Here is a 26349-nt window from a genome sequence, read left to right on the forward strand (position 1 = left end):
CTGGTGGTAGTCAGTCATTCATTTATTCAGTCCGCCAGTCAGTCATACAATCGGTGGATTTTGCAGTTTATCGTTTTGTTTTTTTATTTATTAAATTTCGTATAGTTAAAATTTAATAAAAAATTTTATATGTAAATAATTTAATTTTGTGTATTTTTGTCGTTTCTTGTTGTGATTCAATGACAGAGTCTTTTGGTGTGCTGAGTGTTAGTGGTGGTGGTTTGCAATAAATATATACAACAAAAACCTACAACATATCTATGAAATACTTTTTGTATATTTCAAAAAATATCTATCTCTTCATCATTATAATATTTAGATACCACAACAAGTATATAAAAAGAAATCCTTAAATAGCACAAATATTTGAAAATAAAAAATAAACCACAAAGAAAGCAAAGCTAAACTAAAATTTGAAAATAAAAGTGATTTGAAAGTGTAAAGTGAAACATATATAAATAATAATTGCTTTATTAATTTAATATTTTTTTATTTAAATTTTTCTTTATTAAAAAAACCATATTATAGATAAGAAAAAGTTATTAATAAAGTGTAATAATTTATGATTGTGTTGCAAGAAATATTATAAAAATAATATTTATATGGAATAAAATTAAAAAAGAAAACACAACGCAACGAAACATCATTGAAACAAAATAATTAAATAATAAATATTTATAATAAATGAATAAATAAGTATACAAGTCTATACAAGAAGGTTCTATTTTACTCAGTTTTATAAACTAAGGATTAAAAAAAGCACAACATTAGCAGCAGCAGCAACAAATTTTTAACACAAACCAGACGTTTTTACAACAATTATTATAAAATTTATAAAACCACACAACAATGGAAGCAATTGCCAAACATGATTTCTCAGCAACAGCTGATGATGAGCTTAGTTTTCGTAAAAATCAAATTTTAAAGGTAAATATTTATTGTTAATTACAAAAAAAAAGAAATCTATATTTTATAATTTAAGTTTACTTTTAAACAGTACATAATTGGATAATATTTAACATTAATCAATTACTATCAACCAATACACTGAGAAAAAAAGTTATTTTTTTATAATTAAGTTGGAAAAAGTTTGGAAACTTTTTGATATTCATTAAAATCAGCTCACAAGCTGCAAATGAACTAATTCTCCAAATAAAATAATGATATATGTATATTAGGATCTTTATAGAAGGGAAGTTTGAAGTCTTGCTTCTATATATTGGATATATATCACAATAAAAATAGTTTTTCAACAAAAAACCAGTTTTACCACTAAGACGGTTTTTCACCACACAAATGGTTATTCACCTCAAAATCAGTTTCTCATCACAAAGACAATTTTTCACAATAAAATTAGTTTTTCACTACTAAGACGGTTTTTCACCACACAAATGGTTATTCACCACAAAACCAGTTTCTCACCACAGAGATTGTTTTTCACAATAAAAATTATTTATTCACCAAAAAATCACATTTTCTCGGTTTTTCACCACACAAATGGTTATTCACCACAAAACCAGTTTCTCACCACAGAGATTGTTTTTCACAATAAAAATTATTTATTCACATTTTCTACACAAATCCAAATATTTACCAAAAAAAAATACAGTAACTTCATAAACCGTTTTTCACCACAAACAGAATATTTCACCACAGACTCATTTGTTCACCATAAAACTATCATAAGACTTTTTCCAGCAAAAAAACCGCTTTTCACAAAATCCAGTTTTCACCAAAATCCGGTTTTCACAAAAACACACTTTTTCAATACAAAATCAGTTTTTCACCACTGTTAACAGATTTACACCACAAAATTAAATTTTCAATACAAAAACAGTTTCCCACCACAAAAATAATTTTTCACTTTTTCACCTCAAAAACTGCTTCACAAAAAATCACTAGAACTGTTTCTCGCCAAAAAAAAAAAGTTTTTCACTACAAAACCACATTTTCACCACAAAAACGGTTTTTACAAAAATCCCAGTTTATCACCACAAACTCAGTTTTCACCACTGTAATAGTTTTACACCACAAATATAGCTTTACACTAAAAAAACACATTTTCAGCACAAATCCAAATTTTCACCACAAAATCCGGTTTTCACAAAAACCCACTTTTTCAATACAAAATCAGTTTTTCACCACTGTTAACAGATTTACACCACAAAATATAGATTTTTCAACACAAAAACAGTTTTCCACCACAAAAATAATTTTCCACTTTTTCACTTCAAAAACTGTTCCATTTTTCAGTGGAACACCAGAACTGTTTCTTGCCAAAAAAAAAACAGTTTTTCACTACAAAACCACATTTTCACCACAAAAACGGTTTTTACAAAAACGGTTTATATAAAAATCCCAGTTTTTCACCACTGTAACAGTTTTACACCACAAATATAGCTTTACACTAAAAAAAAAGTTTTCCACCTCAAAACCTCTTTTACATCTCAAAAAACAGTACCGCAAAAACTTTTTCTTCACTAAACCAGTTTTTCACCACAAATACTATTTTTCACCATAAAACCAGTTTTTCACCACAAAATCAGTTTTTCACCTCTGTAACAGTTTTACACCACAAATATAACTTTACACTAAAAAAAAACAGTTTTCCACCACAAAACCACTTTTTCATCTCAAAAACAGTACCGCAAAAAATGTTTTCACAAAACCAGTTTTTCACCACAAAAATTTTTTCACCATAAAACAAATTTTTTACCAAAAAATTCGATTTTCACCACAAAAACAGTTTTCAACACAAACAAAAATTCACCACAAATAAAATTTTTCACCATAAAACCAATTTTTCACCACAAAATTCGATTTTCACCACAAAAACAGTTTTTCAACACAAACACAAATTTTTACCATAAAACCAATTTTAATTTTTTCCAAAAACTGTTTTTCACTACAATTTTTCACCATAAAACCAGTTTTTCACAACAAAATTACATTTTCACCAGACTTCCAAATTTTCACCACAAACTCCGGTTTTCACCACAAAAAAGGGTTATACTAAAAAACTAAATTTTCACCAGAGTTCCACATTTTTACCACAAAATCCGGTTCTCACCACAATAACGGATTTTAACAAAAACCCAGTATTTCATCACTATAGTATTACACCATAAATATAGCTTCTCACCTCAAAAACACTTCCACCACAAAAATAGTTTTCATCACAAAACCACTATTTCATCTCAAAAACAGCACCACAAACAAATTTTTTCTTCAAAAAACCAGTTTTTCACCACAAACACAATTTTCACCATACCAACTTTTCTCCACAAAATCAGGGTTTCACCTCAAAACGGTTTTCACATCAAATCCATCGCAAGAAGTGTTTCCACATTTTCCCCACATATCCCCCACATTTTCACCACAAAATCGGGTTTTCACCACGAAAACAGATTTTCACCACGAAAACAAATTTTCACCACGAAAACAGCTTTTACCACAAAAAACAATTTTTCACCACACTAACAGTTTAACACCTCTGTAACAGTTTTACATCACAAATAAGCTTTTCACCACGAAAACAGTTTTCCACCACAAACAAATTTTTCATCACAAAACCAATTTTTCACCACAAAATCAGTTTTTCCGTATAAACGACGATTTATCACCACAATAACAATTTTGAACCAAAAACTTTTTATCAAAAATTTAAAAAAAAAATAATTGATTTTCATACATACTTAGAAAAATGTGGCAATTTTAAGAATCTACAAAAATTAAATGTGAACTAACCCTGCTACCGGCCTACTTTCATTTTGGAAACAGGCTTGCTTTAACAACTTTGGCAATGACATGCCCATTACTGGATAAAATACATTTTAATGACTACAACATACTGTTTGTATTACGTAGAAGTAGTTTCGAAACGACTAAATTATTCTTAGATCTCGAAAGATAGATTGAAATTGGATTCCTCTTTGTCGAAAACTTTCTTCATTCAATTGAGTTTACGTTTTAGGTGCGATCACAGTGTTGAAAATCGAGGAACGAATTTTGGGAGAAATCTAATCATCATCATTCTAATCATTGCTTTCAGAAAAGTAGACTTAATAAAACTCAAATCAGATTTCTATGGCTTTGATAACAAAAAAAAATATTTGTTCGATATGGAGAAACAAGTTCTTATTTATTAGCTAACTGCATGAGCACTTAAATGCCCAGACGAATAGTTGTTAAATATTATAATCAATATAATTCTCATTTAGTTAAGAATATTTTAAGCATAAAGAGGTTTATTAAAGCATTACAAAGTTTGGTTTCATTTAGAATATTGTAAATTTCTTCTTTGGCATATACTAAATTTCGTTAACTAGGTTTAGTAAATTCTACTTATGTTTCGATTATTTGGAAGTGCTTTTTTGTCATAAGCAATTTTGCTCAGTGTTCAAAATAATTGCAGTATCTTTAACAGTTTTAATTGAACTTTTTTTTTTATTTATCTTCAATTGAAATTTAAAAAAGAGAAAAAAAATAAACAGAAATATATACAAAATAAACCAGTTAACAAATAGCAATGAAAGCGAAAATATAATACAACAATAATATACAACATGTTTAAATCAATTACGTAGATATTTTTGTTGTTGTTAAAAAAAGCCCAGAAATTTTTTGGGTGTCAAGTATTATGCAAAATACAACTATAAATTCATATTCTGAACACGTTTTTTACACAAAATGAAAAATGTATTTTTTTTAAAAAAAAAACAAGAAATAAAAAATAAAATACTTAAAAACCTCAAAACGTGCATGGGTCATGCAATTGTTTGCATATTTTTTTTTTCTGGCCATTTTAATTTTTCGTGTCAACAACTACTCGTAACCTTCCTCAAGTTAACAAAATAATCTCGAAAACAAAAAACAACATAAAATACAAAATAAATGAAGACATTGTTAGGTTTTTTTGATGGCTAAGAGTAAATATACTAAATTATTTTTAGTAATATAAATATTAACACTGTGTTGTTTTTTTACAAGATAGCAAAACAGCAAAACTTACAAAAAAAAAAACACAACTTGTATTTACTAACCAAAAAATAGGTCATTTCAATTCAATTACACGTGTCTTATCAACATCCACTTTGTTTTCTTTAAGACTTTCAATCATATTATTTTTTTTTGCAATATTTTTTTTTTTACGTTACACCCTGCTTTATAAAGGGAAGGTTGTTTTGGATTGGAATACAGTTTGTAGCTTTATTTGATACATAAGATAAGAGAACAAAGTTGAAGTAATTAGTCTAAGCTTTTTTGTAAAAGCTTTAGGTTTTTTTAGAAAAAGTTTTACAGTTTACAGAAACTTTTATAAGTAGTTACCAAGACATGGTTAATAACTACTTCCAAAGAATCAAAATGTAAGCTCTTGCCTCTATTGGGAAATTATTAAAATTGAATTGTCTAAGCAGATTCTCATATCGTGGGCCTATATTCAAAACCCTCTATCTTAGAAAACACAAGTTTTCAGGAGATTATAATCTGGGATCACTTTATTTTCAACCAAAAATCAATTATTTATATTAAAATAATCTGAAACTTAAACGTGGTTTTAAATCGCTAAATATTGCTCTAAATGAAAATAGGACGATCATCAGTGATCAGTTTTATATTTTCAATCCTTAAACTGTTTCTCGAGGATTCTATCTAATTCAGGATAACGTGTGTCTAATATTATTGGGATTTTTTTCAAATGTTTAGCTTTTATTTTAAAATATTTGTAAAATATAAATTTATTCAAAGTATTGGCCATTGTTAGCTATGATCTTTTCCATCTGGCAACATATGGATTCTGAGCCAAAAGAACTGCTCATCTTTTGAGCCCAAGAACGAATCAATTGAATATCAGATACTATGTTCCAAAGTAAATCGTATCCCAGAGAGAGCGTTCTACATCGATCGAAACAAATCGTAGTCGGAATGGGTAAAGTCTGGACTATAAGGCGGGTGAGGCAAAACTTCCCAACCACTTCATTCTTTTTATAACCACTATTGCACCATGTGGCCGAGCTTTGTCATCATGGAATATTACTGTTTCATGTTTGGGCGTTTTTCGGCCAATGCTCGCTTTAAAGGAATCAGTTGCGTTCGTTACAGATGATGGTCTGGCAATATTTCAGCAGCTTATAATAGAAAGGACCCTTTTGCTCCTACCAAATACAGAGCATTACCTTAGCGCCAGGGATATTTGTCTTTGGTATCGATTCGGCTGGTTGACCGGTCTTCACATACGATCTCTTACGCTTCGGGTTATCGTAATGGATACATTTTTCAGCACAATTAATGATTCGGTGCAAGCATCATTTGGGACTTGCGACTTTGTCGTTCAAGGCCTCTCGGCTTCAATTCGTATGGTACCCAATTTCCCTGCTTTTGGATGAATCCTGCTGTTTTGCAAGCTCTTGTTGAGTTTTACATCTACCTCCAATTCTTGGTCTTCAATGTCAAAATCCATGTCAAAATCACCACTTCTGAACCGCACAAACCATCTCTCGTACGTTGAAACCGATGGGACCCATTAACCATAAGCTTTGGTCAGTAATAGGAGTGCTTCAGCGTCACTTCTTTATACCCTTCACCTTCGTTAATCTATAAGGATATATGTATATTCTGCATCCTTATAAATAACGGAGTCGATTAAGCCATGTCCACAAATGGCTGAGATATAAGGAAAAAACCAGGGCAACCTCGATTTTTGACCTATATCTGGATTACTAAGTTGGTCAATGATAGATATTTGAAAAACCTTCTCAATTACGTATATAACACCATAGTAAGTTGGACCTACAATGGGTCAAAATCGGGAAAAATATTTTTTAACCCGAATTTTTTCACCAAAAATTTGTCAAAATCAAGAAAAATATTCTTTAACCCGAATTTTTTCACCAAAAGTTTTTTTTTGCTAAATATTTAAAAAAAAAATTGAAAAAAAAAACAAAAAATTTTAAAATTTAAAAAAAAATTAAAATAAAATTTTTAAAATTTAAAAAAAAAATAAAAAAAACAATTTTTTTTCAAAAAATTTTGTTTATCTAAAAATATTTAAAATTTTTATTTTGAAGTATAATTTGAAGAAGGGTATATAAGATTCGGCATACCCGAATATAGCTCTCTTACTTGTTTTAAATTAAAAAAGTAAAGCAAAACTTCCCGCATATCACACATGGTTAGTACAAAATTCAACATTTTCGAATCAATAAAAAACTTTGTTGTTTACACCAGAATGTGCAATAACTAAGTTAGAATAAATGACACAAATTACATATAAGTTGTTAAAAACAAAATCCGCGTTCAAAAGATACGCCATCTATTGTAAATCCCTTAAGTGATACAAAAGTACCATTAGGAGAATAAGTACCAATTTACATTTTTTTCTCTCGACACCCGTCAAGTTTGAAATACCAGTATACTCCATTTGGGCAATTTTTTGGAGAAAGTACCAAAGTGTTTTCCCGGATTTTTCCCAATCATACCATTCTCACTCAAGTTCCAAATAACAAACTATTGGTTAATTTTTGTAAGACTGGAGTATGTTTAATATTTTATCAAAAAATTGGCTTAATTACTTCAAATAAAATGTACATATTTATCCCGATTTTACCCAGTTTTGGTACTTTTTTGTCCATGTCTGTTCTCCCGGATCTTTCCCAATCTAACCCTTCTCACTCAAGTTCCAAATAACAACATATTGGTTAATTTTTGTAAGACTGGAGGAACCAATGTTTAATATTTTATCAAAAAATTGGCTTAATTATGTCGGATAAAATGTATTTTTTGTCCATGTCTGTTTTCCCAGATTTGTCCCAATTTAAACCTTGTCACTCAAGTTGCAAATAACAACCTATTGGTTAATTTTTGTAAGACTGGAGGAATTAATTATTGGCTTAATTATGTCGAATAAAATGTATTAATCCAGGTTATACCCGTTTTTGTACTTTTTCCCATGTGGAGATGATACGATTTCACATTTATTTCAATGGTTATAGGTTAAAAAGTTTTTACCCGTTTTCTCCCCCAAACTGTTCGAATTTCAAAAAAGTACTAAACAACTGTTGCATTTCAAATTGTGTTTGTATAAGTTTAAAAGATATAATGTCAACGAATTTACCCGTTTCTACCCCCTAAATCTACGAATTTCCAAAAATTCCCTTTTTCCTTTGAAATATATATCACAGATATGGACGTATTCGGTGAATATTTTGACCTCAAAAACTCATTTTCAAAGGAAATCTGAGATTTTTTTATTCCTCATTTTTTTTTATTATTTTATAGCTTAAACCAAATTCGTTTAGACCCCATAAAATTTGAAAATAATTTAAGACAATTTTTATGTCTGCGGTTTTGTATATTTATCTCAACAAAATATCTATCTATACATTCAATATATAATGTTGTGTACAATATTTTTTTAAGATTAAATAAAAATTCGTATAATTTTTTTTGCAAAATAAAATTTCTATCTATTTGTAGGTTTGTATGCAGATGTATGTATTTGGCAAAGTTAATTATTTATGACTTAATATTTTTTTTTTAGTAGCAAATGGATTAAATTATTATAAACAAAAATAGAAACAATTATATAACCATTTAATATCTATTACAAATATTTGTGCAATACGACATTAAATTAATAAAAAATAAAAAAAAAACACCAGAGTTTTTAATTACAAACACAATTTCATTACTTAAAGCCTTGTGTGATTGCCTTACTACCTCAACAACAAATATTTTATCTAAATGTTTATTTTTTTTTGTATTTTTTTGTTAAATAAATTTCAAAATTTTTAAGGAATGGCTTGGCTTGCTTATTTATTTAAATTTGTTTGTTCATAAAGAGGTCACCATTTTAACATTCTTTTGGTCTTTGGAGGGTTTACGTTTTGTATTTTATTTTCCTACATTTCTTGCGATATTTCCTGCTATGAAATAATTGTTCAAACGAACGTGAGTCATTTTTTTTTCTTTGTGTATTTAGATACACATATTTTTATTTATTTATGAATATATGCGTTTGCTTGGTTTTACTCAGTTTTTTTTAAGGAAAAATATTCAATCATATTTAAAAAAATATACATATATTGTTGATAGATATTTAAAAATGATTAAGAAATGTATGTTATTCTATACATAATTTAAAAAAGGGACTTTGAAATACAAACAATTCTAGATATATTTGAATGTAATTTACTACTTCTGGTTTGTTTCTTATGAAAAATAGCAGTTTAAACTATTAACTGTATTATCGTTACTACAATATGCCGATCTATTTACTTCTACTTTTGGTGATCTAACATCGTACCGAAACTCAATGTTTCGCTAGTTTTCGGAATACATTTGTGACCCTGTTTAAGCTCAAGAGAAAGGATTTAGATGTTCAAAGATCGTTAAACTAACGATCTTTTCAGAAGACGAGTCTTTCGAAACTAGTCAAATCCCATAAAACTGTTTTGTATATAAAACAATTCGGAGCTAATGATCACTATTTTCTTTAAAATAACAAGACAAGCAAAAAATACTTTTGCCAGGAAGAATAACGCGACTAAATTGCATTTATTTGAGTTTGATCCTCAAAAATATAAAATAAACTTTTTCTAATTTTTAGCTTTTATTTTCAAACATTTGTACAATATAAAGTTATTCAAAGTTAGATATCATCTTTTCCCATCTTTCTGGCAACATATGGATTCCGAGCCAAAAGAACTGCTCATCTTTTGAGCACTCTGTTCCGAAGTGAAAAATATCCGAGAGAGAGAGCGATCTGCATCGATCGCAACAAATAGTAGTGAGAGGGGGCAAGGTCTAATCTATAAGGAGGAACGGGCAAGACTTGCCAACCTTATTTCTAAATAGTTTTTAACAGGTTTTGCAACATGAGACCGAGTGTTGTCGTAATGGAATATTATAGTTTCATATCTGGCGGCAAATAATCGCTTCAAACAAATCAGTTGCATGCGGTACAGGTTCTCTGTGATGGTCTGGCTAGATTTCTTCAGCAGCTTATAATAGATAGTACCCTTTTGTTCCCACCAAATACAGAGCATTGCCTTAGCGCCATGGATATTTGGCTTTTGTATCGATTCGGCTTGTTGACCGGGCTTCACATACGATCTCTTACACTTCGGGTTATCGTAATGGAAGCACTTTTCATCGCAAGTAATGATTCGCTGCAAAAATTACTTTCTTTTATAGAGTTCAAGCATCATTTCGGACTTGCGAAATCGTCTTTCAAGCTTCAATTCGTATGGTATCCAATTTCCCTGCTTTTGGATGAATCCTGCTGATCGCAAATGTTTTAAAATTTCTGTTTGAGATTCTTCCAATGATTTTGCAAGCTTTTGTTGAGTTTTCATGGAGTAATGCCCCCAAATCTTGGTCTTCTAACTTTTTTGGCTGGCTGACAAAGATCGCCAACTTTATCTTCGGTGTCAAAAACCATTTGTATTTGTTGAAGAGTTTTTTCGGTCTTTTTATACCCTTCACTATGAGTGGCAAGGGTATATATAAGTTTGTCATTCCGTTTGTAATATCTCCATTTTTCATTTGCGACCCTACAAAGTATAAATATTCTGAATCATAGATGGCGGAGTCGATATAGCCAAGTCCGTCTGTATGTTGAAATCAACTTTCCGTAGCTCCAAATAACGTGCATACACGATTCATACATCAATATCTCCGGAATTCCTCCGATGTTTCAAAGACCTTTGCAATGACGTATATAAGACCTTAGTAAGTTGGACCTAATGGTCAAAATCGGAAAAAATATTTTTTAACCAGAATATTTTTTTTAACCAAAAGTTTTTTTTCGCTAAATATTAAAAAAAATAGAAAAACAAAAAAAAAAATTTTAATTTAAAAAAAATATATAAGGCCATAGTAAGTTGGACCTACAATGGGTCAAATCGGTAAAAATATTTTTTAATCCGAATTTTTTTTTCACCAAAAAAATGTTTTTGTTATAGATTTTTATTTCACTAATAATTTTTTTTTATAAAATTACAAAAAAAAAAATTTTTTAATAAAAATTACAAAAAAAATTTAAAAAAAACAATTTTTATTTTAAAGTATAATTTGGTGAAGGATATATAAGACTCGGCAAAAATAAGAATAGCAAAAATAATATTTTGATGAGATCAATGTTTTGTTATAAAAAAGTTTTGAAATTGGTTCAAACGTATTAAAATTAATTATACCCTACACCACCATAGTGGGGAGGGTATAATGCGTTTGTGCAGATGTTTGTAACGCCCAAAAATATTGGTCTAACCTTAAAGTATACCGATGGACTTAGAATCACTTTCTGTCCGTCTGTCTGGCTGGCTGTCCATGTAAACCTTGTGCGCAGAGTACAGGTCGCAATTTTAAAGATATTTCGATAAAATTTGGTACATATAAGTTTTTCAGCCCAAGGACGAAGCCTATTGAAACTGGCTGAAATCCGTCCATTATTTCACCTAGCCCCCATACAAATGTCCTCTCGAAATTGGACTTTATTGGTCATCAATGTTTAATTTATATATGTATCTACACAAATTTCGCTCCAAATAAGTTTTATATATACAAAATTCATGTCACCAAATTTTGTTACGATCGGTCCATAATTAGGCATAGCTCCCATATAGACCCGCTTCCGAAAATCACTTTAACGTGCATAAATCTCTTAAAAATGTCGATATATACACCAAATTCAACATAAATAACTTTCATACAGACATAAATCACACGACCTAATTTCATGGCGATCGGTCCATAATTGGTCATAGCTCCCATATAAGGCCCATTTCGAAAATCACTCACGAATATAAATTATTGATATTTTAAAAGAAAAATCTTTTTGATCATTTACTTGGTGTAGGGTATTATATAGTCTGGCTTGACCGACCATACTTTCTTACTTAATTTTCTATAATTTTCAATTTTATTGAGAATTTAAACAACATTAAAATTAGCTCAGGATTTGTCGCGAAAGTAAATTTTTAGAATATTGTGCAGAATTAATAAATATTTTAACCAAATATCAGTTAGAAGATAGGAAATGCATAAATATTTGACAAAATAAGCGATTGATTGAATTACTTTATCAAGGTGGTTCGGATGGTTTTAATGTTACGGCAAAATGATCGAAATAGTTTAGAATTTTAATGAGATTTATTCAAAATCGGAAATAGTTTGTTAATTTTGCAAAGCAACTTTAAAACTTTTAAAAATATGGTAAATATAAGCTTTTAAAAAGTCACACTTTTTAGAATTTCATTTGGAGTATCCAATTATTACCTGATCAATATTACAACTGATCTCATTACCCAAATTTAGCTTAAACCACAAAATAAAACACCTACAATTTACAATTTATATTTATATTAAACAAATAATTGAGATTTTTGCACTAAATAAATGTAAATGTTGTGTTTTTTTGTTTACGCACCACAGAATTCAATATTGAGGACATAGAAATTGGTCACCCTCTCTATTCAGCACAATGTGTGGTACAGATTGCTGTTTTTATTTGATTTTTTTTTGTGATTTTTTTTTTAAATAGTATTATTACATCATTAAAATAATCTAGTCAGTCGTCGCTGTAGTAGCCAAACACCATACACACAAAAATTAAACAAAAAAATAAATAAGCTATGACGGCAAAAATAAAATTTTGTCTATTTTATAAACAGACACAGACACACACACAAAAATCTAACGCCGAAAAACAGAAATTGTACCAGAAACCGAAAACATGAAAAATATTTTGGTGCGTGTTGGCGTATTGAAATATAAATTGTTTGTTTTTTTTCTTCTTATTTAATAAAAATTTAGCTGAAAATATAAACAAGTGTACAAATAAATATATAAACGAAAATATTTTGCTCAAAATCATTTCTAAATATGTACGAAATATTTGTACATTTATTTGTATGAGCCATGATGAACTTTGTTCAAAACTATTTTGTAATTATATACATTTTGTGTACAATGAATGAGTGAATGAGCGAGCGGCATTTTGACAATGTTGGTAAAAAATATTGATGCCATATTTATAAAGAATTTTTTTTTATTATTATTAGTTTTGCTAAGAAACCATATGTGGCATAATCGTATATTATTACGGCTATTCTAGGAGTTAATTTCTTTTAACTGCTATTTATGGCAGTACACCCCCTACTGCTAAGAATTTTGGGTATATACAGACAGACAGCTTTTTTTGGAATAAAAAGTTTGTATTTTTTAATAATATTCCTGATATGTATTCCCTTATATAAAATAAGTAGAATTTCTTAATAATATAATTTACATTATATTTTACAACAGTGGTAGGCTCTCATAGCCACCAGGGTCAGAACATTTAACCTGTAAACTACATGAATCTCAACGAAGTTTATAAAAATTATCAACTAAACAAAAATCTCAATGCTGTTCAGTATACAACAGTGATTATTACAATCTATATTCCATTGTCTCCCTATGCCCACCATTGCTTTACAGCGACATTAGTTTTCACGAAGACTGAGTCTTCGTTTCGGAACGATGCGAGTTACTCCCGGCTAAATATTGTGTGGTCTGCAACAACTGTATCAATTTAAAGTTTTTCCACAAAACATCAATGTTGGCTACCGTAACCGCTAAGCCAAACCGCAACACCAACTCAGCAGCACTATCGTTACCTCTCAGTAGCGTTAACAAAATAACTGTTATTACTGCTAAAATAGTTTAAAACTAGTTTGGCTGGCTACATTTACCTATAAAATACCGTTGCCGTTATTCTATAAACATTTTGAGTTATGAAAATATCTACAGCCTAACCACAAAAGCCTTAAAGTCAATTTTAAGTCCATAAAGTTGACTATTATATGAAATTTCGTACCATAAAACAAATTTCAAACTTTAATTTAAAATGTTTTGTTTTATTATTTTAAAATAAGCTTTTTGTTTGGAACTTTTATGTACTTTTTTTTTTTTTTTTTTTAATTTTTGAAAAATATTTTCATTTATTATACCCTTCAACTTCGTGAGAAGGGTATATATAAGTTTGTCATTCCGTTTGTAATTTCTACATTTTTTATTTCCGACCCTATAAAGTATATATATTCCGGATCCTTATAGATAGCGGAGTCGATTAAGCTATGTCCGTCCGTCTGTCTGTCTGTTGAAATCAATTTTCTGAAGACCCCTGATATCTTTGGCATCCAAATATTCAATAATTCTGTCAGACATGCATTCAAGAAGTTTGCTATTTAAAATCAGCAAAATCGGTCCACAAATGGCTGAGATATGATGAAAAAACCAAGACAACCTCGATTTTTGACCTATATCTGGATTACTAAGTCTTTAATATAGACAATATGGATATCTAATGGTAGATATTTCAAAGACCTTTGCAACGACGTATATAAGACCATAGTAAGTTGGACCTACAATGGGTGAAAATCGGGTGAAATTTTTAAATTTAAATTTTTTTCCAAAAAATTAAAAAAACTGCAAAGAAAAAATAAATTTTGTTTAGCTAAAAATATTTTTATTTTGAAGTATAATTTGGTGAAGGGTATATAGGATTCGGCACAGACGAATATAGCCCTCTTACTTCTTTCCTATGGTTCGAAAAAAACAGAAATTAACTTTAAATTTTCTTTTATGGTTAGGGTGACAATGTTTTGATAACAATAATTGAGTTTATTAAAATCTAAAGAAATTAAAATAATTTTATTAGTTGTAATTCAATTCAGAATAAATTTATTTATCAATTAAATACCGTTACCGAAATAAACCAAACTACCGTTATGAAATAATCCAAATTATCGTTACCTTATAACTGTTTTGAATTGCTAGCCAACTTTAAGTTACATTAAGGAAAACCTACGTAAAACCAAGGTTGGCTTTTCTTACCCCTAAAATATCATTTCCAAAATATGTAAATCCAAAGGCCGTTACCGCTAAAATACTTTTTAGCGAAATAATTGAAAATACCGTTACCTCAAAAACCGTTATCGGTTAACTGTAAATGTTAATTTACGTTTAATTCAGAATGAATTTACCGTTATAATTTAAATACCGTTACTGAAATATGACAAACTACCGTTACCACTAAAATATCGTTAGCAAAATAAACGTAAATACTGTTGCCTGTAAAAAGTGCCGTTATCGTTTTAAATACAAATTTTGTATTTCCATAATTGAGTTTTTTGAAATCTACAGAATGTAAATGTAATTTAATAACACCTATGTGTCATCTTATTTTTAATTTTTATAAAGTTCATTAATCATTTAAGTCAGACTGAAATAACCATTATCATTAAAATATCATTACCGAAATAATCAAACTTATCGTTAGCTAATAAACATTTCGCCAGTGATACCCCTAAAATATATTTTAACAGTGACTACAGTTACATCTAAATCCGTTACCGAACTAATTGAATTAACGTTACCGTTAAAATTTCTTCAACGAAATAATCGAAAATACTACTATCGCTGTAATTGCAATTTTTTTATTTCCATAATTGAGATTATTGAATTCTGAAATTGCCGTTACCGTTAAACCAGGAAATACCGTTTTATTTCAAATTCGTTACAGAAATAATTGAAAATACCGCAAAATAGTTTTAAATCAAGAAACTACAAAGTTTTGATTTCCATAATTGAGTTTAAAGAAGTTAAAATATATTATTAAAATACCGTTAACGTAATAAAAACAAATACCGTTACCGAAATAATCCATATAAGCGTTACCTTTGCCTTTTAACCGTTTCGAATCGCTAACAAAAGTGTTTAAATTGTTTTATTTTTTAAATCAATTTATAAGAGAGCTAAATTCGGCTATGCGGAATCGTAAAAAATTTTCAAAAAAAAATTTAAATTTTTGTAATCCAGATATGGATAAAAACAAGTATATCCTTCACCAAATTATACTTAAAAATATTTTTATTTAAACTAAATTAATTTTGTTTTTAAATTGTTTTAAAATTTTTTTTTCCAAATTGTTTTTTAATTTGTTTTAATAAAAGTTTTTTCCAACTTTTTTTTTCATTTTAAAAAAAAAAATTTGGAAAAAGAATTTTGTTTGACAAAAAAAGTATTTGATGAAAAAAAAATGCGGGTTAAAAAATTTTTTTTCTGATTTTGACATATCGTTGGAATGAACTTTGAAATATCTATCCTTAGATATCCATAGTATCTATATTAATGACTTAGTAATCCTGATATAGATCAAAAATAGGGCACAAATCAACGTTGTCCCGGTTTTTTCTTATTTCTCAGCCATTTGAGGGCATATTTTGTCGATTTTAAATAGCAACCGAGCCGGAAAAATTCCCGATATATATATAGACGGACATGGCTATGTCGACTCCGCTATCTATAATGATAGCGGATGGTGAAAAGTATAAAAATGTAAAAATAATTGCTTTGCATTTTGTAAAAGAACTTCTATCATAACATTAGAAGCACAATTTATAATTCAATGATATGTAGGAATAATTTCTGTGTAATTTCTGATTTTTTAATATTTCCAAATTCTACTTCTTTTTTGCTTCTTTGGAAGTACTTTTTGTAGGTTTTCTGATACTAAATACAATATTATATTCTACATCTTTCTAGAACTCTCTAGGTATGTAGAGTTACTCATAGTGCGACCATTAAATCATTAAATCAATACTTTGCTGTTATTTTACATTTCATATAGAGAGGTTTACTGAACCTTTTAAAACCTCTACTACTACTTATTTACAGATAATATTAGTGTGTCTCTGTTATGGCCATGACTCATTGAAAAAAACTGAATAATTCTATTAATTTTATTACATTTTACTGGCACTAAACAATTATATTTTTGCATTGAGACGACTAAGTAGAATTCGAAATTGTGTAAATAGTAAAACTTGTTTTCTTTTATCTTGGAACAATAGTTAATATTTTTCTGTTCACATAAATAATTGTCATAAACATTACTCAACAGCTAGAACAGTTAGCTAATAATTCAATTTAGACATTTAGACGAGAAGCAATATTAAAGTTTTTTGTTGAAATTTTTAAGTTTATTAATATAGATCAATTAATCATTTAAAATTTTGTAGAGAAAGTAATCTGGGTTATTATTATTTTCGGATTTATCATAGGCTCATAGTTAAAACTCTTAAGAAATAATTATGAATCTTTTTTTATTATTGTTATAATAACTTATTTAAAGAATTATATTATTGTTTTATTTTGTCGAAAATTTGATGAGCATTTAAACGAATAGAGGTGGAGCCGAATTACACCATTCGAGATCGATCGACACTGAAGACTTTGCAGCTAAACATTTTTTGAACTATTTCCGATAGTCGTTCTCATAAAGATTCAGTTGGGTTTCACTCAGAATTTTCCAAAAAAAATTCCATATATTCCATGAATGTTTTATTTACGTGTTAATATGTGATTATTATAAATGTTTTGTATTTTTATTTTTTTATTTTTAACAAATTACAAAAATATGCAAACATCATTATAATCATTTGTTACTTAATGCACAAGTTGAAATTAATTTAAAATACAAATTCTGTCACGATTTAGAATTTTTGATTTTAGAATTGTTCTTAAAAAAGAATGTGTGGTGTCATTTGTTGTACAGCAATAAAAATAGTTTGAAAAATAAAATAAAATTTTTTTTTGTTTAAATATAAATTACAAAATTTTATTCAAAGAAACAATTTTTTTTTAACGGAAACGGCAGCTACCGTTAATTAATAAATAAAGTTTCCAAAATAATCCAAAAACCTAAAAAAACTGTTTCAAATTAGAAAGAATCTTTATATTTATGTTACATTTACTTAAAGTTGCCTATCGTTACTCCTAAAATAGCCCTTCAGATCGTCCACCGTTAGCTCTATAATACCGTTACCGAAATAACTGCAATTGCCGTTACCGTTATTCTATAATTAATTTTAAATAATGAAAATACATACTATTGCTAATAAAGTTTACAACAGCGAAACCCTAACAGTAACGATATTCGTTACCGAAATAATCTAAAAAACCGTTACAATTAAAATACTTTTACCAAAATAATCCAAATTACCGTTAACCATTACCTTTTAACAATTTCGAATCGCTAACCAACCTTGATACTTGTATTTATGTATGTCACTTTTAATAATAATAAAAAAAATAAATATCCACTAAACTGGAAAAAATACCAGGTGCTGCATCAATTAAACAAAATCATATAAATTTATTTAATTTTTATTTCTGCATTTGTATACAATGAAAATATTTCCATACCAACTAACGTTTTTTCTCTCGCATTTTTTTGAATAATTAAAAATAAACATCATCATGTGTGTGTTTATTTAATAGTTTTGCATTATTTTTTACTTTTTATAATTTATTTATGCAAACTATTTTCCCTGTTGCTGCTGCTCTATACTTTTAGCGATGACACAGAGACTAAAACTGAAACAAATAATAATGACGTTTTTGCATAAATTTGAATTGAATTTTTATTTTTTTCAGTCATATCGCACAAAACTTATCAATGAATAGAAATATAATAGAAAAATAATAAAAAGGTTTTTGTTTTAGATTTATTGAAACATGAAAACTCTTTTGTTTTATTTTATTCTACATTTATTATTTGTAGGTTTTTACAAATTGTTTCTATTTTTTAATTTTGTCTGCTTTTTTAAAAAAAAATCGCTGTTCTGATGCCTTCAATTTATGTTTGTTTATTGTTATAAAACGACCCAGTTTTGTATAATTTTTATTGTTTATAACACACAGCCAGTCAGTCAGACAGACGGACGGACGGACACACACATGGCACAATATTTTTATAGTAATTTATACATGTTTCTATTCTACTCTTCAATTTTTATTACTAAAAAGATGAAAGTGGAGAAAGGCAAAACAAAAATGTATGAAATTGTTTAATTAAAATAGTAAAGAATGAATATGATTTTGTGATGTCTTGTGTGAGTCTTGGGCGAGTTGCTAGGTGCTTTAGACATGGAGAAAAATTTGGGGAAAATCACGGGTTTTAGGTGAAAAACTAATTTAATGGTGAACATTTGTTTTTGTGCAGAAAAATCTCGTTTTTTGGTGAAAATCTCTTTATGTGGTAAAAATAATTTTTTTTATGAAATTCTGCTTTTGTGGTGAAAAACTGTTTTTGAGGTGAATATCTTTTTTTGAGGTGAAAATCAGTTTTTTGTGGTGAAAAACAAATTTTGAGGTGAAAATCTTTTTTGTGGTGAAAATCTGTTTTAGTGGTGAAAATCTGTTTTTGAGGTGAAACACTATTTTCAAGGTGAAAAACTGATTTTGAGGTGAAAATCTGTTTTTGTGGTGAAAAACTGTTTTTTGTGGTGAAAATATTTTTTTGTGGTGAAATACTAATTTTGAGGTGAAAATCAGTTTTTGTGGTGAAAAACTGCTTTGAAAATCTGTTTGAAACACTATTTTTGGGTTGAAAAACTATTTTTGAGGTGAAAATCTGTTTTTGTGGTGAAAAACTGTTTTTGTGGTGAAAAACTGTTTTTGAAGTGAAAAACTGTTTTTGAAGTGAAAAACTGTTTTTGTGGTGAAAATCTGTTTTTGTGGTGAAAAACTGTTTTTGAGGAGGTGAAACACTATTTTCAAGGTGAAAAACTGCTTTTGAGGTGAAAAAATTGTTTGTGGTGAAAATCTGTTTTTGTGGTGAAAAACTGTTTTTGTGGTGAAAAACTGTTTTTGTGGTGAAAAACTGTTTTTGTGGTGAAAAACTGCTTTTGAGGTGAAAATCTGTTATTGAGGTGAAAAACTGTTTTCGTGGTGAAAAACTCTTTTGGTGGTGAAATTCTGTTTTTGAGGTGAAAAACTGTTTTTGTGTTGAAAAACTGCTTTTGAGGTGAAAAACTGTTTTTGTGTTGGGAAACTCTTTTGGTGGTGAAATTCTGTTTTTGAGGTGAAAATCTGTTTGTGGAATATCTCGAATCGTAGATAACGTATCAGAAGCAGTCGTAGTTTTTTGCTCATATATCAGAAATTTATTGATCAATTTTGCAGATTTTCAAGAGCAAAAATCTAAACTGAAAGTAAAAAATCTATCTCCAACTCTAGATTTTTTAAAAGAAAATCTATCGCCAGCTCAAGCTAATTTTAACTTTCTTAATATAAATTCTATCGCCAACCAGCTTAAGCTTATGAAATCTATGGCCAATTCTAGTTATTTATTTCTTAAAAGTGTATGTATCGCCAGCTCAAGCTTTCCTAATAGGAAATATATTGCCAGCTTAAGCTTTCTTAATAAGAACTCAATCGCCAATTCAAGTTTCCTTGAAAGAAAATCGTTTGCCAACTCAAGATTTCTTAATAAGAATTCAACCGCTAGCTCAAGCTTTCTTAATAAGAACGCATTCGCCAACTCATGCTTTCTTAATAGGAGGTCTTTCGTCGGCTCAAGCTTTCTTAATAGAAAATCTATCGTCAGCTCAAACTTTCTTAATAAGAACTCAATCGCCAGCTCATGTTTCCTTGATAGGAAATATCGTCAGCTTATGCTTTCTTAATAGAAAATTTATCGCCAGCTCAAACTTTCTTAATAAGAACTCAATTGCTAGCTCAAGATTTCTTAATAAGAACTCAATTGCCAGCTCAAGTTTCCTGATAGGAAATATATCGCCAGCTCATGCTTTCTTAATAGAAGGTCTTTCGCCAGCTAAAGTTTCCTGATAGGAAATATATCGCCAGCTCATGCTATCTTAATAGGAGGCCTTTCGCCAGCTCAAGCTTTCTTAATAGAAAATTTATCGCCAGCTCAAACATTCTTAATAAGAACTCAATCGCTAGCTTAAGCTTTCTTAATAAGAACTCAATTGCCAGCTCAAGTTTCCTGATAGGAAATATCTCGCCTGCTCATGCTTTCTTAATAGGAAGTCTTTCGCCAGCTCAAGCATTCTTAATAAGAACTCAATCGCTAGCTAATGCTTCGTCGTTCTTAATAAAAAATTTATAGCCGCTTCAAGCTTTTTTAATAAAGAATATATCGCTAGATCAATCTTTCCTAATATCACAGTGGAATTTAAAAATATTTATCAGATCAGATTTTCTTCTATATATGTATATAAAAATTAAATGGTCCATGTATGTAATGGCATCACGTGAGAACGGCTGGAGCGATTTGGCTGATTTTTTTTTTATTCGATTCGAAATTTTCAGGAGATGGTTTCCGCGTAAAACTCGGAATTTTGTTTTTTTGAGTCCAGTCAACTGTAATAAAAAAGCTCCCTAAAGTATGCAGTACAAAATTAGATATTTTATTTGCAAATAAATAAGAACTGGCGTATGCGGGTTGGTGAAACTTGAAGAACTAATATTAGTAAATGATACCGGGCGGTCAACTAGTTTATTATAAATTCAAGAAGTTTTTGAACAAATAACATAATGCAGCATAGTTGTTTAACTCCACAAACAACATCTAATTTATAATATAAAAAGCTCTCTAAAAAGTCGATTTTAATTTTGTGCAGTGTATACCTACGTCAAAACTTTCAATTGCATATAAGAATTAGGGCTCGCTTTTCAAACGCTTGTGTATTTATGTTAATTAAAAACAGTTTGTTTGTAATACAATTAGACTGGGCAGACTATCAGCTACTTTTTCTCATAAAATCCTCATAAATTGTTTATCAAATTTTATTGAAAAATACTCGTTTATGAGTCATTTATTTATTATATACAAAGATTGAATTCACATAAACACAACATGAAGTATTTTTTCTAAGAAACATACAGAGAAGCAAAGGGAATTTATTAAAATAATAAAAAAAAAACTATAGAAAGACATTAACTCCAATAAGTATTTAAAAGATAGAAAGAAGGGTGGTGATGATAATAATCACTTAAAATGGAAAAAATAAAAGAAATTATAATGCAATGCATCATAAATGTAGTGTAATATTGAATAAAGTCAGGCTAACTGTCAGCTTTAAGAACAATAATCAATGAAAGTGAAAGTTCAAAGGTCATTTAGCAGCAGATAACAATAACAAAACATTTTTGTAGATAATTTCTTCACTTAAAACTGAATTATGGAAATTTTATTTTATATTGTAATAAAACCCAAGTAAAAGGGTTCACAAAGAACCATCATACAATTTTACATAAAAAAGCAGTGATATATTTTCATAATCACACTGAGAGAAAAATAGAGAGAGAGAATAACTGCCAGTGAGAGCAGAGTTTGATAACCAGAGGTTATAATGCAACAAAAACAAACTGAAACCATTAGCACTTGGCAACTGGTGAAATAAATGGTTTAAAGCGACAGCAACAATAACAACATCAACAACTCGCAAAAGAAAGAAAATAAACAAAAATAGACCCTTTAAAAAAACAACAAAACCAGTCAGAAAACCTAAATCCAGACAAAAATGTATTGTTGTACATAGTTATTTTTTATTTTGTTTGGTTGGGTTTGTTTGTTGGAGTTGGTTTTTTTTATAAGATTTTTTGGCCAGTCAGGTTTATTATACCTCCTCGCAAAAGTGCAGCCAGCAGTCATGGTGTGAGGGACACATGCTAGTCAAACAAGATTTAAGCGAAAACTGCTCTTAAACATTTCTTACTCTCAAAACATTTGCTGCTGCTGCTTGCTGTGTTGTGCTCCCAAAAATGTAAATCTAGTATGTTGCATGCATGGCTTTTTCCATATATAAAATCATTTTCAATATTTCGTACTCTGGCTTGAATTTCGGTTTGAATGGATGCGATGGGATGGTATGGTATGGGAAAAAGGGCTGCTGCTTAATGTTGTTAACATGATAATGATGTAGTTTGTTAATGATAATAATATGACCATGTCAGGCACAAGGCTAAGCTGATGGCAATGCACTTTTATTGTGTGTATATTTTTGTTGTTGGCTGTATGCTTGGTTGCATTGTTTTTTTATTTTTTTATTTTGGCGATCTGCTGTTTCTGTCTGTCTGGGCCGGTCACACGCTTATAAAGACAAACCTCTACTACAACGGCTTTTGCTGCTGCTTGCTAAGTTATTGGGTATTAAGTAAATGATATTGGTTGATTAGGTTTTGCTGTTTTTCTTGAGGAGTTTTGTATTATTTCTTGCGTGTTGTGTTATATTTTTATAGTGCATTATTTTATATCATAAGTTGGCTGAAAATAAATTTAAAAAAATAAAAATTTGAAAGTTTAAACTAATAATCAAATAATCTACATATTTCTTAATAGAAAAGTTCGAGCATTTAGTATCTTAATAAGAACTCAATCGCCAGCTCAAGCTTTCTTATTAAGGAATCTATCGCCAGATCAGACTTTCTTAAGTCTTTCACCAGCTGTAGCTTTCTTAAAAGAAAGTAACAGCTCAAGATTTCTTAATAAGAATTCTGTCACCAGATGAAGTTTTCTAATAAGAAATCTATCGCCAGTTCAAGATTTCTTAATAAGAAATCTTTCTCCAGCTAAAAAAGACCCAGCTCATGCTTTCTTAATAAGAAATCTTTCACCAGCTGAAGTTTTGTTATTAAAAATTCTGTAGCCTGTTCAAGCTTTCTTAGTAAGAAATCTATTGCCAGCTCAATCTTTATGAATAAGAAATCTTTCTCCAGCTAAGGCTTTCTTAAGAAGAATATAGTTTCAGCTCCAGCTTTCTTAGTAAGAACTTATTCGCCATCTCAAACTCTCTAAATTGGAAATATTTTGCCAGCTGGAAATCTGTCACCAGCTGAAGATTTCTAATAAGAAATCTATCGCCTGCTCAAGCTTTTTTTTTCAAGAAAGTTTTCTTTTCAATTGAGATTTCACATTAAAATCATTTTTTCATCTCAAAAAAACCACCTTGTCCCCACAAAAACCAGTTTTCACAACAAAAAAATATTTTTTTATCAGAAAAAAATTTTCACCACAAAAAATGTTTTTCACTTTTTTACCACAAAATCCATATTTTCCCCACAAATTTAGTTTTTAAGCAAAAAAAAAAATATTCACCACAAAAATTGTTTTTCACCTCAAAGTCACTTTTTCACCATAAAAACCGATTTGCTATCACAAAACTGGGTTTTCAGCTCAAAACCAGTTTTTCACACAAAATCAAGTTTTTCACCTCAAAACCATTTTTCATCCACAAAAACCGATTTTTCATCACAAAACTGGTTTTTCACCACAAAACTAGTTACTCACCAGAAATTTCAGTTTTTCACCACAAAACCCAATTTTTCACAAAATCAAGTTTTTCACCTCAAAGGCGTTTTTCACCCCAAATCCATTTTCAACCATAAAAACCGATTTTTCACCACAAAACCAGTTATTTACTAGAAAATTAAGTTTTATTCACTAAAGGGCGATATTTTTCACCATACATACATTAAGATTTTCAATTAAAATTTTTTTCACCACAAAATCAGTCAAAAACCGATTTTTCACCTCAAAGCAGTTTTTCACCACAAACCATAAAAACCGATTTTTCACCACAAAACTGTTTTTTCACCTCAAAACCAGTTTTTTTCAATTAAAATTTTTTTCACCACAAAATCAGTCAAAAACCGATTTTTCACCTCAAAGCTGTTTTTCACCACAAACCATAAAAACCGATTTTTCACCACAAAACTGGTTTTTCACCTCAAAACCAGTTTTTTACCATAAAAATCGATTTTCCACCACAAAACTGGGTTTTCAGCTCAAAACTGATTTTTACCACAAAATTAATTTTTCACATTAAAATCCGGTTTTCACTACAAAAACCAGTATTTCATAACAAAACTGGTTTTCCAAATAATCGATTTTTCAACACAACATCAGCTTTTCACCATTAGATAATTTTTTTTTTTATCAAAAACCGATTTCTTACCTCAAAAGCAGTTTTTCACCATAAAACGATTTTCCACCACAAAACTAGCTTTTCACCTCAAAACCAGTTTTTCTCCTCAAAATCCAGTTTTTCACCACAAAAATAAATTTTTCAACACAAAACTGGTTTTTTACCTCAAAATTCAGTTTTTCACCACAAAAAAATTTTCAACTCTCTAAAATGTAAAATTTGTATAATGAACACTTAATAATTTATGTCTTAATTTCTGTTTTCTTTTTAGATTTTAAATATGGAGGATGATTCAAATTGGTATCGTGCTGAACTAGATGGCAAAGAAGGTTTAATACCCAGCAATTATATAGAAATGAAAAATCATGAGTAAGTTGGTTTTTATCAAATACAAATTATATAAAAAAGAAAACAAAATATTAATTAAATTATTATTTATGACAACAACAAAACAATAATAGCTGGTATTATGGTCGCATAACTCGTGCTGATGCTGAGAAACTATTATCCAATAAACATGAAGGCGCTTTTTTAATACGTATCAGTGAATCCAGTCCGGGTGATTTTTCATTATCGGTCAAGTAAGTAGTAGTAGAAGTAAATGTGTGTTTATTTTAAATAATAATAATAATATTTAATTGAAAAATTCTTTAATATAATTTGTGTGATGCTTATTTGCTTGTGCCAAATTTCCAAAAATGAACAGATGCCCCGATGGTGTTCAACATTTTAAGGTATTACGTGACGCACAAGGTAAATTTTTCCTTTGGGTGGTTAAATTTAATTCCCTCAATGAATTGGTGGAATATCATCGAACGGCTAGTGTATCAAGATCACAAGATGTTAAATTAAGAGATATGATACCTGAAGAGGTAATTAATTCTTAAATGAAAGTATTTGATAAAGAATTTCTTTTTTAACTAATATTTCTTATTGGTTTTCTTTAATTTAGATGCTTGTACAGGCTCTGTACGATTTTGTGCCACAGGAATCGGGTGAATTGGACTTTAGACGTGGTGATGTCATCACTGTAACAGATCGTTCTGATGAAAACTGGTGGAATGGTGAAATTGGCAATCGTAAAGGCATTTTCCCAGCTACCTATGTAACGCCATATCATTCATAATTATTGCTAAATTATATTAATAATAATAATAATAAAAATTTCAACCACAACAAAAACAACAACAACAAACATTTACAAAATAAAAATCCTATTAAATTATAAAAGAACAAACAACTGCAGTTAAATGTCAGAACCACAACACATTGTAAACACCGTCATCTCTCTTCTCTTTTTCTCTTTTTTTTGTTTGTTTAAATGTTTAGACCAACTACACACACACAACCACAACACAACATACCATTTTAAGTTAAAATAAAAACAAACAAAACAAAAACAAATCCTAAATATTATAAAAAATATTAAAGAAAGAAAAAAACTCCGTGAAAATGCATTTTTTTAGAAAAACCAATAAAACATGAACAATTATTTTTTACTTAAAAACAAAACGTAAATTAAAAGAAAAAAATAATATTTTTTTTAGTAAAAAAAAACTAATTTTTTTAC

At 29.0% G+C, this 26349-nt stretch overlaps 1 protein-coding gene across 1 annotated transcript; it reads left to right on the plus strand.

The window, feature by feature from the left end:
• The first annotated feature begins 697 nt into the window (after positions 1 to 697).
• drk (growth factor receptor-bound protein 2 drk) lies at positions 698 to 25976 on the plus strand. Its single transcript, XM_065514522.1, has 5 exons — positions 698 to 927; positions 25051 to 25148; positions 25241 to 25360; positions 25486 to 25651; positions 25732 to 25976. The coding sequence occupies exons 1-5, from the start codon at positions 850 to 852 to the stop codon at positions 25903 to 25905; spliced, it is 636 nt and encodes a 211-aa protein (XP_065370594.1). The 5' UTR covers positions 698 to 849; the 3' UTR covers positions 25906 to 25976.
• The last annotated feature ends 373 nt before the right edge of the window (positions 25977 to 26349 follow it).

This window comes from Calliphora vicina, chromosome 5 (assembly GCF_958450345.1).
Source record: "Calliphora vicina chromosome 5, idCalVici1.1, whole genome shotgun sequence".
Classification (NCBI taxonomy): domain Eukaryota; kingdom Metazoa; phylum Arthropoda; class Insecta; order Diptera; family Calliphoridae; genus Calliphora; species Calliphora vicina.